General features: G+C 33.3%; 2 protein-coding genes and 1 non-coding gene across 3 annotated transcripts; all 3 read left to right on the top strand.

Annotated features, from left to right (window-relative positions):
• On the top strand, positions 1–2,624 carry LOC123923792 (putative TrmH family tRNA/rRNA methyltransferase). The gene is made up of 2 exons (XM_045976527.1): positions 1–618; positions 2,012–2,624. The coding sequence occupies exons 1-2, from the start codon at positions 183–185 to the stop codon at positions 2,230–2,232; spliced, it is 657 nt and encodes a 218-aa protein (XP_045832483.1). The 5' UTR covers positions 1–182; the 3' UTR covers positions 2,233–2,624.
• Positions 2,625–6,498: 3,874 nt separating this feature from the next.
• On the top strand, positions 6,499–12,620 carry LOC123923791 (pyruvate, phosphate dikinase, chloroplastic-like). The gene is made up of 19 exons (XM_045976526.1): positions 6,499–6,620; positions 6,972–7,028; positions 7,155–7,388; positions 7,713–7,850; positions 7,951–8,113; positions 8,201–8,436; positions 8,553–8,681; positions 8,787–8,966; positions 9,152–9,289; positions 9,883–10,047; positions 10,139–10,300; positions 10,394–10,483; positions 10,617–10,933; positions 11,023–11,152; positions 11,316–11,444; positions 11,554–11,691; positions 11,972–12,049; positions 12,175–12,266; positions 12,356–12,620. Exons 1-19 carry the CDS (start codon positions 6,588–6,590, stop codon positions 12,396–12,398), a joined length of 2,652 nt encoding a protein of 883 aa, XP_045832482.1. The 5' UTR covers positions 6,499–6,587; the 3' UTR covers positions 12,399–12,620.
• Positions 12,621–12,767: 147 nt separating this feature from the next.
• LOC123882635 lies at positions 12,768–12,887 on the top strand. Its single transcript, XR_006799948.1, has one exon. It is a non-coding gene; the product is annotated as a U5 spliceosomal RNA (small nuclear RNA).
• Positions 12,888–18,831: the final 5,944 nt, after the last annotated feature.

Here is an 18,831-nt window from a genome sequence, read left to right as displayed (position 1 = left end):
GTTGAAATTTGCGAGTGTTATGACTGATGAAAACTGAAAAACCCTTCGCAACGCCGTAGCCGTTTTTCTGTAACAAGCAAAAAATCAAACACCTTCCCTGCATTAAATCATTTTCTTCCTTCTTCAATTCACGTTATTGCAGAGTTTCATAACAAAATCGAATCGTACAAAACAACAATAAAATGGTGTTGGAAAGTTACGTAGTAGTACACAACATAGCAAAACGACACAACGTTGGAACACTAGCACGAAGCGCAACAGCATTTGGTGTATCGGAACTAATCCTCGTTGGTCGTAGAGATTTCAACAGTTTCGGTAACCATGGTTCTTCAAATCATCTTCGATTTCGACATTTTCATTCACTACAAGAAGCTCGACAATTTCTCAAAGATAAAGATTGTGATATTTGTGGTGTTGAGATTACACATGATGCTCTTCCTGTTAATGAACATCCTTTTAAGAAAAGTACTGCTTTTTTGCTAGGAAATGAGGGTTCTGGTTTGTCGAGTAAGGAATGTGAGATTTGTGATTTTTTTGTTTATATTCCACAATATGGTTGTGGTACTGCTTCTTTGAATGTTACTGTTGCTGCTTCTATTGTGCTGCATCAATTTGGAGGTATTTTTTTTTTATGATTATGATCTTTTATAAAGATTTTTAGTGACTAGTTTGGTGATAAATGAATGATGTGAAGATGGTATTTTAGTGTGTTTGATTCTATGGTGATAAAAATTGATTTTGTGTCCTTGTGAGCTTAGCTCAATTGGATTATATGCATGAGTCGGGGTTCGAAACTCGGATACTCTATTTAAGGTGAAATTCTAGCCACTGGGCCACTTGAAAAAAAAAAAGATTTTTAGCTAAAAGTGAGTTTAAGGTAAAATAATTTATGTTTGAATATGTTCATATGTAAGTGTGTTGAACAATCTATTTTAGTATAAAAATCACATTGAGGCGAAAGCTACAATACAAAGTCCTAGCTTCTGGTTGTAATCAATTTTAGAGGTAAAATCTAATTAGGAAACCTTGAACATGCCAAAATCAAATTTTAAGTCTTTAGAATGATTTTAGGTCCGTACAAGAGTGAATTCAAACATGCACTTAGCTCTTTTGGGAGAATAAATCCGTCATAATCGAAATTTTGGGAGTTGCTGACGGATAAACAAGCACACGAGGTTTTTACTCATTAGATTACTAACATTTCCTTTTTATGAGTGTGTGTTAATTAACATTTGAGGAGCATTTGGTGTGGGATTGAAAATGGGGTGAAAAATTAATGGATGTGTGTTAATGAATCTACTATGAAAACTGCCACACAATCATAGTTTTGATATTAGGCAATAGCGGATGCCATTCCAGCTTCTTCTACTAGATGTAGCGGCGATAGCGGAAAAGAGAGAATTTTAGGGTTTTAAAAAATGATAAAACTGAAGAGTGTACATACGTGTCAACCATATAGTGGAGATTTTTGGTGGTTGTTGTATTGTATTGTATCTCTAAGAAAGGACATCATGGAAATTTCTGTGAGTTGTCTTAAAGTGGTTGAAGGGGAGATTTGACTCAACAGTTTGAGTTGCTGTTGTGTGACTAAAATGTCACAATGGACCTTACCCTTCCCCGAACCTTGTCGTTGTGGGAGTTTTGTAGCACCGAGTTGTGGTTATTTCTGTTTCTTTGGCACTACTTTCACACAATATCAACATAAATTACTGTGTAACTGGTGCAATCATGCAAACCCTGCTAGTGCTATGTGATGAGATATTACTACTTCGTTTTTATATGCTCATCTTTTAGTTACATTAAGATTTGGAAAAAAATATATTTCTACATTGTTTTGGATTGTTCATTCCCAACTGCATATTGCTTTTGACACTATCCCAACTCAACTGCATCTTGATACTTGGTGCACCTCATTTACTAAATATTCATTATGATATTCATTACCGCTGCTTTTTTTTGACATTGTTCATATAATATTGTAGTTTATGATGTGTTCCCTTTCTTTGGTCAGTCTGGGCAGGTTTCACTGAGAGATCTCGTGATGGAAATAAATTTGTTGTGGCTGAAAGACCTGTGAAACAGGGTCGACGAAATTACTGCACAGAAACAGAAGATTTTATCATTGAAGAACGTAGAGCCAGAAGAGAAAATTCTGCAAACGGTTTCTTTGAGGAGACCGAGAGTGGCAATTCATCTGCAAACCTCCTTGATGCATTGTTTGTTGATGGTTGATGGGACATGTGTGATTACTTGATGATCAATTGACCATTGAGATTGTAGGCTGAGTGCTAAATGCTTCAGTTGCTGTAGAAGAGAACCGATATCTTCAGTATCTAATTGGTTTAGAGAAAACTAAATATTACACAATGCAGCGTTTGCTCAGTGGGATCAGTTGGGTGAAGGTTTCTACTGTCATTAGGCATGTATGTTGTTTTACTGTGTAAATTAACTAAAAACTGTTACCAATGACAGGAAATAATTAGAAGTTTGTGAAAACCAATTTTCCTGGATTGATTACTCTTTCATCTATTACACTGCCATTTGTTCTACTATTGCTGGTTTTGTATGCAGCTTTAAATGACAAATCTGTCTTCATTTGTTATATATGCTTCTGTCTTTCTGAATGCATACTTTATTTTCACCGCGTATAATTGGTTCGTATCCGGAATCTTGGAGTCATGTGTGCCATTGATGCTTGTTGGGAGAATTGTCTGTTTATGACTTTGAGTATGAATTTTATGATCACACCCGTTTAGGAAGGGTAGTCATTATGCAGATAAGTTAGCCAATTTTGGCTTCTCTTTGCATAATTGTGTTTAGTGGTAACTACTAATTTGCAAGTGTACAAATTTGCAAGTGTACAAATATAGTGGAAGTAATAAAAGAATATCGATCCACCGGGATTGCGCGATTCTATGAGGGAATTGTGTCTATGAACATGATTGAAATTAACAAACATATTTGGGGGTTGAGTTGAGTAGTTTGACGGTAAGAAAATGTGCTACTTCAATGGTAGAAAAGTGAGGTAGAATCATCGGAATCACCTAGTCTATAGTTTATCGCATGCAATCTAACATATCATATGGAATCACTCAAGTATTCACAACTAGATCAACAATATGGCGAATCGCAATCTCTTGTCAAAATTCACCCTATCCGTTGTCGATACTCCTCCGATCTCTCGGATGTAAGCTACCGACTACGAAGTATTTGAAAACGCGTTGATCGTTCGCTACACTCTATGTTTCAATCTCTCGACCGGAAACACTCAAGTGCTTAATGCAATCAGTTCAGAAATTAAATCAATATTCTCATACGTGATTCAAATCTAAATTCATTATAAAACTGATCAAGAATCATAAAGCATTAATCATAGAATTGCATTAAGTGAATACTATTACAAGAGTAATTCCACACGGATACATCAGATTACACAAGAACACTACATTCTAAGCTATCATAGATCCTACCTCGATGAAGAATTTAGCTCCTCATCGTGCTCCGATCAGCTTCTATCTTCAACTTCATGGTTCTTGACTCCATTGTGTTGAAGATGTTGCAGTTGTACCCTTCGTTCCAGGACCAGGCCTTCGTTCTTGCTCAAAATCTCAGAATATATAAACCAGTGCAGAAAAATTCCAACCCAAATGCAGAAAATCCAGTTTTCTTATATAGGAATTGCAACCACGCCGCGCGTCAGATCCATCACGCCACGCGTGGTTGCTTATCTTCATCCTACGCCGCACGTGTAACTCCCCACGCCCCCGGCGTAGTTCACTTTTCTTCTACCACGCCGCGCGTGATCAATGCTACACCGCGCGTGGCACTAGTCAAAGAGCACCCTTTTCTTGAACCAAGCTTCACGCCGCGCGTGATGGGCTTCACGCCGCGCGTGATCAGAGTGCAAATTTGGGCTCTCTGTGATCCTCATCACGCGGCGCGTGATGGACTACGCCCCCAGCGTAGTTCAATTGTGATTTTTCCTGCATATTTTCCTGCTTTCTTGTGTATCAAGTAACCTTGCTTCCGAGTCGATTTTCTCTTGATTTATTGCTTAAAATCTCTAAAATAAGTCTAATGTTCCTCAAATAAGCATGGATTATGAGAGTGTGACAATACGTCATCAAGTTGTTTGAGATACATCATGTAATTAGGGAAGACTACTCTATAAATAGGTTTTGTCTTCTTGTTTTAGATTTTGCTAGTTTGAGGGTTTGCTAGCTAGGCACACCTTGTTTAAAAATAAAAAGAAAAACTCAATTTTGTGTATCAGATAAATCACACAAAATTCATTTTTATCTCATTCTAATAAATTAAACATGACTCATGAAGTATGCATTTCAATCGCAAACAACAACAACAATTACATCCACGAACCACTAATATATCTTGTAAAGAATACATATCTTCTCCACTCTTCATATATTAAACACGACTCTTTGAGTCATCTATTTCATGCGATAATGAATATTATATATGTTAGGGATAAAAATTAATTGAAAAATTTAACCCTATTGCATTTATGTATTATGTATCTACTATTCATCAAATAACTGTTTTTTTTTTTTAATAATCGCATAAAAGTATTGTAGTATTCTATTATTTTATGGAAAAATTATAAATTACATAAGCTACCACTTTACAATTAGACGAAGAACATCAACAAAGTTAATTTTTTTTTATTTCTCATTATTTTTATCTATTCTTTTATTTTTATTTTTTGACAAATTCTTCTTTTTCTTTTGATCTTTTTACACGCCTGAGTAAAATAAAAGAACATAATACCTCTCTAAAGTGGGTAGTGATTTTTTTGGTAATATATGGGATAGTGAATTCAATATGCCCGTTTTAAATATAACTCATAGATTTATTTTTTTTTGTTTTTATCGACTTTGAATTGGTATTGTATCCATATATTCTAGCAATTTGAATGAATGAATATAATTTATTTAAGGGAAAAAAAATAGAGGTATTCAGATACTTTTTTCTATCACAACAACCCTATTACTAATAGAGGATTTAATATTATAACGATAACGATGTATTATATTATACTAGTAATTTATTAACAGGTCAACTAAATATGATGTGAGTAACATTTAATTGAGGACTTTTATGTAAAAAGTAGTAATGCATACAAAATTATATTTTTTCCCCAAAATGAACTAAGAATTTATTGGACAAGAAAATTTAAAAATGTATCAATGATCTATATGTACTACAATATAATATAATTTATAATTTTTAAGATAAATTATAGGGTTAAATATATTTTTAGTCCCTACATTTTACTCTATATTTAAGAATAGTTCATGCATTTTAAAAGTTGTGAAAACTCTATAACTTTTAGAGTTATCAACTTTAGTCCTTACATCAATTTTACACGGTTTGTGGAGCTTAACACTTTTGATGTCAAAGATTTATCTTCTCATTCCGCGCGCCATTTTCCGCTTTATTTATTTTCGATTTTGGATTTGAAACCAACTTAATTTGAGCTTATTTTGTTAATTTAAATTGATTATTGTTTGGGGATCGGTGAATGAAGTGAAATTGTTGTTGTTTTTTGTGTGTAATTTTTTGGGTGATCGAATGGATGAAAATAAAAATAATTTATATGAAGTTGTTTCTTTCTTCAAAATATGGACACAATTGTTCAAAATAAAAAATCGTGCTTCATTAAATATATTGTGAGTTTTTAAATTAATTTTTCAATCAAAATAATCATCGCAAGATTAGAACGTGCAATCAAAATAACCATGTTGTGAGTTTTTAAAATAATTTTTAAAAAAGTGTGCTACTAAGTAAATGTATATAGGAAGAACGAATAACAAATTTAGTAATTATTCTAGTAAGAATTAGAACACTCTAAAAAAATATTACTAACGAAATGAACTATTACAAGATTTTAATAATTAAGCTAACTTATTACGATAACACAATAATTTTTCTAGAGGTTTAAAAGGGTTTGAGTCAGCCTATTTATTGGTTGGAGATGGTATAAAAATAGGAAAAGAAGGGAATATGATGCGAAAGAGTGATTGTTTTGATGATACAACAATCAACATCAATAGGATATTGGATATGGAAGATAGAAAATGAGAATATATTAACAAAAATATATGTGTGGCTGAAGAAAGAAATTAATAGTGAAAATAAAAAATAAAAATAAAAAAACATGGAGAAGGGAAGAGAGAGAGAGAAAGTGAAGTGGTGTGGGAAGCAAACTATGTGGAGATGGAATAGGGAAGAAAGAGGGTAAGTAAATGAAATTTATGAAAGAGACTTAGCAATGTTTCCAACAAAAAAGGAAAGAGAGAGTGATTCACTGAATGTAAAACTAATTAAAGCCACATTTAGCAGTCAATTAAACAACACATGGCATAATATGTATGAAGGGCAATTTATAAATTTTTATAATCCCTTACATTCTTAAATATATAAGATTTTAAATTATTTTTTAACAAAAAATATAACTTAGATTTAATAGATAAAGAAACAACCATCCATCTTCCTCATTTGCATTGGAGAAGCACAAATTTAAGATTGTAGAGATAGTAGGTTGTTGCATAGTGTCTGTTCATGATAACATGGTTTCTCTAGTTACAAAGAAAAATAACATGGTATCTCTCATTCTTAAACATCTTATATTCATTCTAACTAACTCCTTCCATATTTATTTATAATCATCCTTTGCATATTTCACGCATATTAAGAAAATCACGTAGATTAAGAAAAATCTAGTAATTCGAAAGAGACTCGTAACTAAGAGACGAAATGAATGAAGTGTGTAACAATCCTTGATGACTCTTTTTAGAAAGATTATATCACATTTTAAAAGTTAAATTGTCACTTCTTTTTCTATAAAAGATTTATTGCACTAATTAGAGTTATACAAGATTTGTAAGAGTGTGTTCAATACAAATATGATTTCCAAAAGCATTACTATTAACAATGCAAATATGTTTTCACAGAGGGTGTTCACTTTTGGCAAAGGTAAAAGTGATGGCAACAAGGCCATGAAATCCTTGGTAAGCATACTTTATCTCTTCATTAGTAATTTTATTAGTTTCTCAGCATTCTAAAACACTAAACACATTATATTTTTCATGTTACAACTAATTTTTACCAATGGATTTCTTTGTGCATGTGTATAGTTGGGAGGAAAGGGTGCCAACTTAGCAGAAATGGCAACAATTGGTTTATCAGTGCCCCCTGGACTCACCATCTCAACAGAAGCATGTCAAGAATATCAACAAAATGATAAAAGCTTACCAAATGGTTTGTGGGAGGAGATACTTGAAGCCCTGAAATTTGTGGAGAATGAACTTGGGGAATCTCTTGGAAATCCTTCAAAACCTCTCCTCCTCTCAGTGCGCTCTGGTGCTGCGGTAAGAGTCTTTTTTCGTATTTGATCTTACTTTTTTCATTATGTTTTGTGGCTTGTTTGGATTGAGTTATTTCTGTTTATCTACGTGCATAAGCACTTGTGAGATTGTTTGGGAGAGCATATAGAAACAGCTTACGACATGATCATAAATTGTTTCTATAAGTTTTCTATGATAGTTTATGAAATAAGTTTATAGCTTATATAAAAATAGTGTGCCTTTATTTTATCTTTTCTTATTGAAATAACTTATTCATAAACACTTGTATAATAAATGTTTATGTTATAAGCGCTTAATTAAGTTGTTTGTTTTTTTAATATCTATCAGATTTCCATGCCTGGAATGATGGACACAGTTCTTAATCTTGGATTGAATGATGAAGTGGTTGCTGGGTTGGCTTCAAAAGGTGGAGAGCGGTTTGCTTACGATTCTTATAGACGTTTCTTAGACATGTTTGGAGATGTTGTAAGTACTTAGTTCTTTATATCATATGCACCAAATTGCATTTTGTCTAAAAGATTTTCCATTGCTTTTGTTGAAACTTTTATTGTATGTTATATTTTAGGTAATGGACATTCCACACTCATTGTTTGATGAGAAGTTAGAAAAGCAAAAGCATTCAAAAGGCGTTCAACATGACACTGATCTAACAGCCGATGATCTCAAAGATTTGGTCGAGCAATACAAGAATGTCTATGTTGAAGCTAAGGGAGAAAAGTTTCCCTCAGGTAATAAGTTCAAAATCATCAACCTTTTCATATTGCAATCCATCCATACACATGTTTTCATATTCACTCTTGATTTACCAATTGCAGATCCAAAGAAGCAACTAGAGTTAGCTGTTAAAGCAGTTTTCAATTCTTGGGATAGTCCAAGGGCTATTAAGTATAGGAGCATTAATCAGATAACTGGACTAATGGGCACGGCCGTAAACATTCAATCCATGGTGTTTGGTAATAAGGGAGATACCTCAGGAACTGGTGTCTTGTTCACTAGAAATCCAAGTACTGGTGAAAAGAAACTTTATGGAGAATTTCTCGTTAATGCTCAGGTTATATATGATAATTTACTAGTTGTTATTTTACATTCATGTTATTATCATATCTATAAATAGTAAGTTACTAATTACTTTTGGTGTTGATGCGTCAAAAAAATTGTTTATGATAGGGAGAGGATGTAGTTGCTGGAATCAGAACACCTCAAGATATAGAGATCATGAAAACTTGCATGCCAGATGCATATGAGGAACTTGTGGAGAATTGTAAGATTCTAGAGAATCATTACAAGGATATGATGGTAAAAACCTGAATCCCTTTAGATTTGTTTTACTGTTTTTGCTTTTTCTTTTCGTATCGATAGAGTGGCATGTAATTCTTCTGAGATTGATATATTATATTGTAGGATATTGAGTTCACTGTTCAAGAAAATAAGTTGTGGATGTTGCAATGTCGAGTTGGAAAACGTACTGGTAAAGGTGCAATCAAAATAGTCGTAGACATGGTCCAAGAGGGGCTCGTTGATACTCGTTCTGCAATCAAAATGGTAGAGCCACAACATCTTGATCAGCTCCTACACCCACAGGTATATAGTTTTGTTGTAATTAACTTAATCCATTCCTTTGGCTAAACGATCGTGCTCATATAACTTTATTAACATCATTTAGATAAATGATCCTTAGTTTGTTTTATGATTCTATGCCTAAAAGATATTTCCATTGAAATGTAAGGTGCTCAAGTGTTATTAATTGGTTTAATTTGTTTGTTTAGTTTGAGGATCCATCCAAGTACAAGGACAAAGTGGCTGCTGTTGGCTTGCCTGCATCCCCTGGCGCTGCCGTTGGGCAGGTTGTGTTCACTGCTGATGATGCTGAAGAATGGCATGCGCAAGGAAAAAGTGTCATCTTGGTATTCTTTTTCATTATCAAGAAATCATTTTTCTTATCTCATTTTACCCCCTTTATTATATTTTTAAGAGTATCAAGTGTGAGTAAAAAACCCTACATCAGATAAAAATGTGAGTATTGAACAACATATAAGTGACACGATTAATATACGCGATTCATTAAGATTTTTGGTGAATATGTGGTGTCCAATCCATTTTTGAGATTGCTCTTAGCCTAATATAGAGATTGGAGATATCTCGTCATTTTAGGCTCCTCTGCAAATGGACTCGCACTTGAAGAGGAAATTGTTAGAGTATCAAGTCTAAGTAAGAAATCTCACATTGGATGAAAATGTGAGTGTTTGACTAACATAAATAGATGCAGCCCGTATATATCCAATGCCTTTAAATTTGAGATGAATATCTGGTGTCCAATTCACTTGTGTTTGGTCTCTTAACCCAACGTAGAGATTTTACCGATGTTTTAGGTGAAATTATTATTCAAAGTATCTCATGTTACAATGTATATAACGTCCTAGATTTAGTTTCATAACGATGTTAAAGAAATCATCCATAAGCAAATTGAATTCTAATACACACACTTGAATTATTGAAGATAAGGACAGAGACAAGTCCAGAAGATATTGGAGGCATGCATTCAGCTGTTGGAATCTTGACAGCTAGAGGTGGTATGACATCTCATGCTGCTGTCGTAGCTCGTGGATGGGGAAAGTGTTGTGTGTCTGGTTGCTCCGATATCCAAGTAAACGAGCATGAAAAGGTAACCTCAAAAACTATATATACTCTTGACATATTAGTAAAACATCTTAATGTTCAAAGTAATTCAGTATAATATTCATTTATGATGATAGGTGGTCATAATTGGAGGTAATAAGATAACAGAAGGAGACTGGATCTCGTTGAACGGATCCACAGGTGAGGTGATATTGGAAAAGCAGGCACTTTCTCCACCATCTCTAACTGATGATATGGAAACTTTCATGTCTTGGGCTGATGAAATAAGGAAACTGAAGGTGCTATTCTTTATTAGCTGCACAAGTCTTGAGTCAAATCAAAACATCTAATTCTTGTTAGGTAATTTCACTTATATCATTGTTATCTACCAGGTTTTGGCAAATGCTGACACACCTGAAGACGCAATAAAAGCTAGACGAAATGGTGCACAAGGGATTGGACTTTGCAGGACAGAACACATGGTACAAATAATATTCAACTCCTGTATAGCATAAGATAAAAGTTATCCTTGCGATGCTTGAAATCGTCATTTTTTATGATTTTAACACAGGGTAGTACAAATTATGATTTTGTGCATGTTTTGTGGTGTTTTAGTTTTTTGCTTCAGATGAGAGGTTAAAGGCTGTAAGAATGATGATCATGGCTGTTACCCTAGAACAAAGGAAAGCTGCGCTTGATTTGTTGTTACCTTATCAAAGATCAGATTTTGAAGGAATTTTTCGTGCAATGGACGGTCTCCCAGTTACAATCCGATTGTTAGATCCTCCACTTCATGAATTTCTTCCTAAAGGTGACTTGGAGCAAATTTCCAGTGAACTAACTTCTTTGACAGACATGAAAAAAGAAGAAATATCCTCTAGGATAGAAAAACTCTCAGAAGTTAATCCCATGCTTGGTTTTCGCGGCTGCAGGTTTGTCCTCTTCTTATGATGCTTGCACATACCAAATAACTATCCATATTTGCAAAATAACAATTAACAATTTGAAATTATGTGAATAGGTTGGGAATATCATATCCAGAATTGACCGAGATGCAGGCTCGCGCAATTTTCCAAGCTGCTGTTTCAGCGAGTAAAGATGGTATTGCAGTTCATCCTGAGATAATGGTTCCACTTGTCGGCACACCTCAGGCATGGTCCTTTATATATATGCATTAAAAAATTTAACTTGTTTTCCTTTTCCCTTAACAATTAATCTCTTGAAATATAACATGGAGCAATATTTTGGGGTTTGATCTTAATGAAACTCTTGTGACACAATTATTATATAAGCCTAATGCTTTTTAACTAGCAGGAATTAAGACATCAAGTGAATTTAATAAGGAATGTTGCTGAGAAAGTTTTCTCTGAGATGGCCACTTCATTAGACTATAAGGTTGGAACTATGATTGAAGTTCCAAGAGCTGCACTAATTGCAGATGAGGTAATACTTATGAATCTTTATTTTTAACATACAATAATTAAAATGTATTAAAGAAAAATAATATTTTGTTATCTTTACACTTTCTAATATTTTTAATCCATTTGTGTAGATTGCAAATGAAGCTGAGTTCTTTTCTTTTGGAACCAATGATCTTACTCAAATGACATTTGGCTACAGTAGAGACGATGTTGGCAAATTTCTTCCTATATACCTAGCTGCTGGGATTTTGCAGCATGATCCATTTGAGGTTAGTCGCATAGTCGTGTGACGTGTGATATACAATCGAAAGTTTTGCCCTATTGTGTCTAAAAATAAGACATACACACAAGCACTACTATCTCTAGCTAGACTTTGTGAAATGACTCAAGAGATGTACGATAAGTGAGAGTTGAAAATTACAAAAATGAAAATATCATTACTTTTAACGTTACTTTACTTGAACCGTGAATCAGAGAGACGATGCGCATTGCATTCGCTCAATATATAAACGATGTTTGCTAAATTCGAATTATTGACAACAATTATAGGTACTTGACCAGAAAGGTGTGGGACAACTCATCAAAGTTTGCGTAGAGAAGAGCCGTGCCGCTAGACCAAGCTTAAAGGTAATTTACCATAAAATAAAATTATTGCACATCTTAGTTATCCTTAATATGTCAGTTATGTTATCTTTCATGCATTATACCTCACGGCGATGCTTCTACAATTAATTTATGAACTTGATTATCAGATTGGAATATGTGGAGAGCATGGTGGGGAGCCTTCTTCTATTGCATTCTTTGCTCAACTTGGTCTTGACTATGTCTCATGTTCTCCTTTTAGGTTCGTTTTTCGATTCGAAGTTGTATGAAATGAGATTTAATTTCTATTTTTCAACAATCAAACTGAATATTTGAGGACTTTTTTTGCAGAATTCCAATTGCTAGACTTGCAGCAGCTCAATATGCAGCGTGAGGAATAATTATTTAACTGTTTCTTGTCTATGGAACTATTAGCTTCACCTGCAAGCAACTGTGATTTATTAGAAGATATTTAGCCAAGGGGAGTTAATTAGGATTAATTAGGACTGTTTCCTTGTCTTTATTATCTGTTTTTAATATTCAGTTGAAAATGTTTGGGACAACAAATTTTGATTAGTACAACATTAGTTAAAAAGTTTTTTTTACCTAATTTTGATGAGTACAACATTTACCTTAGTCATCACACGAAACTAGATATCGGTAACATCTTGATTCAGTAGTAGTCCCATATCGATAATACTAAGCCAACATTGAAATGAAATGTGATATAAAATTTCAAGAGCTGACTATGTAATCATCATGCAGCCTTGTGGTAAGCTCAAAGTGAATTATTCTGTCGCCTTTTACTAAAGAATACCGTGTGCTTGCCACATTAAGAGGCATGCATGCGATAATTTTTGAAGGGTTTTTATCTATTAAAAATCCTATAATTGAGTATAAATAACTTGTTGGGTAAATAGGGTTTTACCTCCTGCAAAATAGGCGAATTTTTCTTTACCCCCTTGCAAAATATTTTTTTGGACAAAAGTGATTATGTGGCATGCTTATGTGGCTTTTCATTCATTTTTTATTAAAAAAATTCGTGCCACATAGATAAATAATTCCACATCACATTATCCTTTTGTCATTTCTATAAAAATACTTTAACGGCCCGTTTGGTGCGCAGGATAGCATAGTGACAGGATAGGATATAAAACAGGATAAGGATAGGATAGGATAACAACAGGATAACAGTTATACTCAGTTATCATATCCTATGTTTGGTGCACACAGGATAACAAACATGATAACTATTATATTTTGTTTTTAATACATACTTTCTCATAATAATATGATAAGATATATAACATATTTAATTGACAAAATTACTCTTGTAAAACAATTATTATTTTTTAAAAATTATTTTGTTATACTTTAAATTTTATAAATAAAAAATATAAATAAGTAATCAAATAACTTTATATAATTTAAAATAAAAATCATGAGAAAATAATCAAGTTTAATTTTTTATATGAATCATGATCAAATAAATAACTCAATAATATATACATGTTAGATAAGCCAAATAAATATATGATATATCTCATACGTAAATAATAAAACTACTATTGCAAAAGAATTATATTTAATTTTTTATAAAATTTAAGTTAATATCCCTATTTGTCAATTTTTTAATAATCATTTTACTTTAAAATATTGTAATTTTAGTAAAATTTTGATTTTTTAGAATATATAAATTACAAAATTATCCATGTGAGAAAATCACATATATATTTAAAAATTAATTATTTTATTATTTATATTTTATTAATTTTATTTTATGTATTTTAAAATATATTTTATAAAATAAATCAGTAAATTTTTTTTCTTCTTATCCTATCCTGCTGGTAACCCAGCTCAAATTCAGGATAAGAATTATAACTAGAGAGACATGATAGGATAAGCTTCAGGATTAACTTATCATATCCTGCTGTATCACCAAACACTGGATTGCGGTAGGATATGATACAGTTATCATATCCTGTCTCTTATCCTGTGCACCAAACGGGCCCTAAGAACTTAATTGAACAAAAAAAAAAAAAAACTAAAAATAACTGCAGAAATTGCTGTTCTTCGGTTCAGTCTTTACAACCGTAACTCACTCATATCTGGGCATTCATTCATCACCACAACACACAAAGAATAGATTTTTATTTGTTTATTTAATTGCTTATCACTTTAATTTAATTGCTAATTTCAATGATTTTTTTCCCAAAATATACCCCTCTCCCTCTCTTATTTCCCGTAATACCCCCCTCTCAAATTTTTTTCCCGTAATGCACCTCTGACAGAAGACCAACTGGGTAGCACCATTTGAAATGGCGCCATGGCCATGTGATAGCGCCATTCTGAATGGCGCTATTGACTGCTTTTCTGCTTTTTCTGTGTCCCCTGTACCAGACTGCTTTTCCCCAGATCATGCCATTTGAAATGGCGCTATGTCACAAGCATTAAGCCATTCAGAATGGCGCTATGCTCCTTGCTGTTTTTTCCAGTCGCGCGCGTGGCTTGCTGCATTAGGAGGAGATTTGATATTTTTTTGAATGCATGGGAGGGAGAGAAAGAAAAGAGTTTTGTTTGAAAATTTTTTAATTTTTTTTTTTATTTGATTTTATTTATTTGATGAACAAATATTCGATGAATAAAGAAATTGTTTTTTTTTATTTGATGGAAAAAAATTTATTACAAGACGATTATATAAATAAATAATTAATTACAAACAAAACACTAAAATTCCTAATGTCTACGATGTCTACGATGGCCTCCGGTGCCACAAGGTGGAGGACCTGCATTCCTCGGATGTCCTCGTCCATATAATTCCTCTTCCGCATTTGTATCGTCCCTGTTAAGATAGTTCTCGATTTGATTAAGACTTAACGAGGAACCTTCACCAGCAGCCCACGTTGAATTTAACATATCGTCCGGTACAGCAGCACCCAGCGAACCTTCATTCAAATACTGGCGGAACGAACTTAGGAAGGAAAGTGTGGAGGCTTTAAATTGGGTTGATAAAATCCCGAAAGAAAAATGGACGCAGGCGTACGATGGAGGTCGTCGGTGGGGTCACATGACGAGCAATCTTGTCGAGGCGATGAACTCAGTCTACAAGGAAATTCGCAGCCTACCAATCACAGCATTGGTCAAAGGAACATACTCTAAGACTGCGACACTTTTTGGAACACGCGGAATGGATGCAATGGCTGTGTTAGCTTCTGGTCAGGTGTATTCTGTGCCATGTCAGAAAAGGCTAACAGATGCAATGACTAAGGCCCACTCACATGTAGTCACTCGTCATGATAGGCAACGTTTCGCAGTGAAGGAAACTGAGGATCCCCGCGAAGGCCGACCAAAGGATACATTTAAAGTACACTTGGAAGAAAAATGGTGTGACTGTGGAAAATTTCAAGCATTACATTTACCTTGTTCACATGTTATTGCTGCTTGTTTTCACGCTCATTTGGACTATCAAGTGTACATTGATGATGTGTTCAAAGTTGCCAATGTATGCCGCGTTTATGAGAATACCTTCCAAGTGGTTCAAGGCAAAATGTATTGGCCGACATACGACGGCCCGAAACTTTTTCCCCGTCCTGATATGAAAAGGGTCAAGAAAGGTCGTCCAAAAAAGAACCGCATTAGAACCGAAATGGACGAATTCGGCAAAAAAGAGCGCCTATGTGGTTTATGTAGAATGCCGGATCATAACAGAAATAATTGTCCTAATGTTGCGGGACCCTCGTCGTAACTTTTCCTTTTAATTTTATGTAATTTTTTTCCATGTTTATATAATGAATGAATGAATCCATGTTAAGTAATTTCTAATTTTTTTCTATGTTTATAATTGTCCACATTCATACAAAATAATTAAAATCACATTCATACGAAATAATTAGAATAAAATAAAGACTTACATCATTTTTAAGAAACTATAGTTCACGTACATAAACAATAAAATGAAGACTTGCGTCATTCTTAATTAACCATAGTACATAAACCATAAAAATAAAAAATAAACCACGTACAACAACAACTTAACCACTTTTCTTTAAGGTCGCGTACAAACGATGTGGTTCATTTTCGTTTTCAACAAAGGAAAACATCAATTGCACTTCCAAATCACCTTTTAATTTGTACCAATATTTTGTTGTTGTAGCTTCGATGGAGTCACTTGTGATGTCCGTGCATGAATTTAAATAAGCCATATGCTGGATTTGTATATGTTCATTGTTTTTTAACAAGAACATTTCTTCAATCTTATTCTTTAAACCTGCAAGCGAACTCAATTTGCTAATCGGTAACTTAAAATGTTCTTGGCGGCCTTCAAATTTAACAGAAAAATTATGGCAATCATTGGACGAAGATGCCATTATTTATAAAATAAAGAGAGTGAATAAGATAATAAAATGAATAAGATGAAGTTAGTTGAGTGAAAAATGAATGTGTGAGATGTGGTATTTATAGAATGAGATAGTAGAAAAAATTTAAAAAATTTCAAACACAAATATTTTCTTTCTCTCCCTCCCATGCAGCAAGCCACGCGCGCGACTGGAAAAAACAGCAAGGAGCATAGCGCCATTCTGAATGGCTTAATGCTTGTGACATAGCGCCATTTCAAATGGCATGATCTGGGAAAAAGCAGTCTGGTACAGGGGACACAGAAAAGCAGTCAATAGCGCCATTCAGAATGGCGCTATCACATGGCCATGGCGCCATTTCAAATGGTGCTACCCAGTTGGTCTTCTGTCAGAGGTGCATTACGGGAAAAAAATTTGAGAGGGGGGTATTACGGGAAATAAGAGAGGGAGAGGGGTATATTTTGGGAAAAAAATCAATTTCAATCTGTATGGATTTCTAATTTATTTAATTGTTTAAATATTTGGAACCATAAGCCTCGTGTGAGGGAGGGAAGAATCTGCTTGATGAATAAAGTATCAGTGAACCAAAGCCAACAAATTGATATTAATTAATATTTATCTTCATCCCATAGCTCATGATTACCATCACTCAAGAACAACACCGTCGCTCAAGAACAACAAGCAAAAAACCAGCAACAATAACAGTCCAAAAATCCAGCAACAACAACCACAACACAACAATCAGTTAATCCAAAAAGAACTTTTTATTTTTTCTTTCTAATTTTATCTAAGTTGGGAATTTTATATAATTGAAGAACCCGCAGCAGAAAATAGAGGATATTGCTCGCGTTTCTAATTGTGTTTTCTGGTTGATCGGGTTTTGTGCTTAAAATTTTATATCGCGTTTTCTGGTTTTTGTTGGAAAATGAAATATGATATTTTTAGATTTATGACTTTTGAAGATGAAGAGGAGGAATTGGAAAAGATAAAGAAATTTAGGTGTAATTGCTCTTTGGAATTTTTTTTCTGGTTTGGATTTGTTGAAAAAGAGGTGTTGTATCTGAGAAGATGAAGAACACTTTTTTTTTTCTTTCTTAGTTTTTTTTTTTTTTGTTTAAATTACATAGCTTATTATGTGGCAACATGCCATTAATTAAATAAATAAAAAATAAAAATAAAAGCCACATAGGCATGCCACATCATCAATTTTGTACAATCAGCATCCATGTTGTCGACCAGGGGGGTAAACGATGGAATTTTCATATTGCAGGGGGTAATCACAAAAAAATATTTTGTATGGGGGTAAAGCAAAATTCACCTATTTTGCAGGGGGTAAAACCCTATTTACCCTAAATTGTTTATGTAACCATATTATTCTTCAAGAAAATATGATATAGATGATAGAATACCGTGTGCTTGTCACATTAATATCTCTTTAAGTTGAAAACCTTCTATTCCAAGATGCATTATTAGTTCACATCGGTAATCAATAACTATCATTGGCATGACATACAATATAAAACTTTGAAAACCATTGTATTTTTAACTATGCAACTTTGCGGTGGGTGAACGCAGACTAAAATATTCTTACACCTTTTATTAAAGAGTACCGATTTGAGGATAAATATTACGTTACAACAACTATTATTGACATGACATACAATATAGAACTTTTAGATGCACAATATTTAAGCGAACTATTTTTCCGCCTTTTACCAAAAGAGTAGAGTGTATTCTACACTTTAAGGGACATATATTAAGTTTTTTAAGGACTTTCTCTTTTGAAAAAGTGCTGTAATTGAGTTTTAATTATTACTAGTGTGGTTTGTTAATTGTTATACAAGTTGTTTTAATATTATCATAAGTGCTAGTAGTATTTTGTGTGAGTCATATTTTGTCATTTTGTGAAAACACAACAACTTATCTAACCAATCAAAAAGCTACTTGCAATAATGTCTATCAAAAAAAAAAAAAACCTACTTGCAATACAAAATTCAAGTCTATATATGTGGAAATAACGTAGATGCAGGTAGCTAAGATTTTGTCCTCCAATTTGTCTTGTACTATGAATCACTTTCCTAGTAATAATAGGAGTAGCATAGTTCAATTCAAAGATTAACACACGTTTTGAAAGACTAATATTCAACGTGTGTTCGACCTTTGACCCTAGAGATATACCATAAAGAGATAGAGCGTATAATAGTTCTTGGCTTCATCCTTGCATCTAGAATCAAATCAAATAAATTTAAAGAGAGAAAAACAAACACTAGAATCTATGAAAGAGATACATATACAGTGTAGAGGGAGATATTGTTGTGTAAAAGTGGTTACACACATTCAAGTCAGCACAAAAAGATAAAAAAAAAAATAAATAAATAAAGGTGGAGAGTTATTATAATAATATGGGGAATTATTATATTAAGTAATAAATTTTTATTGTGAGTTGTTCTTGTTTATTTTTACTTTGTAAAA

Source organism: Trifolium pratense, linkage group LG4, assembly GCF_020283565.1.
Source record: "Trifolium pratense cultivar HEN17-A07 linkage group LG4, ARS_RC_1.1, whole genome shotgun sequence".
Taxonomy (NCBI): Eukaryota; Viridiplantae; Streptophyta; class Magnoliopsida; order Fabales; family Fabaceae; genus Trifolium; species Trifolium pratense.
This window is presented reverse-complemented; position numbering and strand designations above follow the sequence as displayed.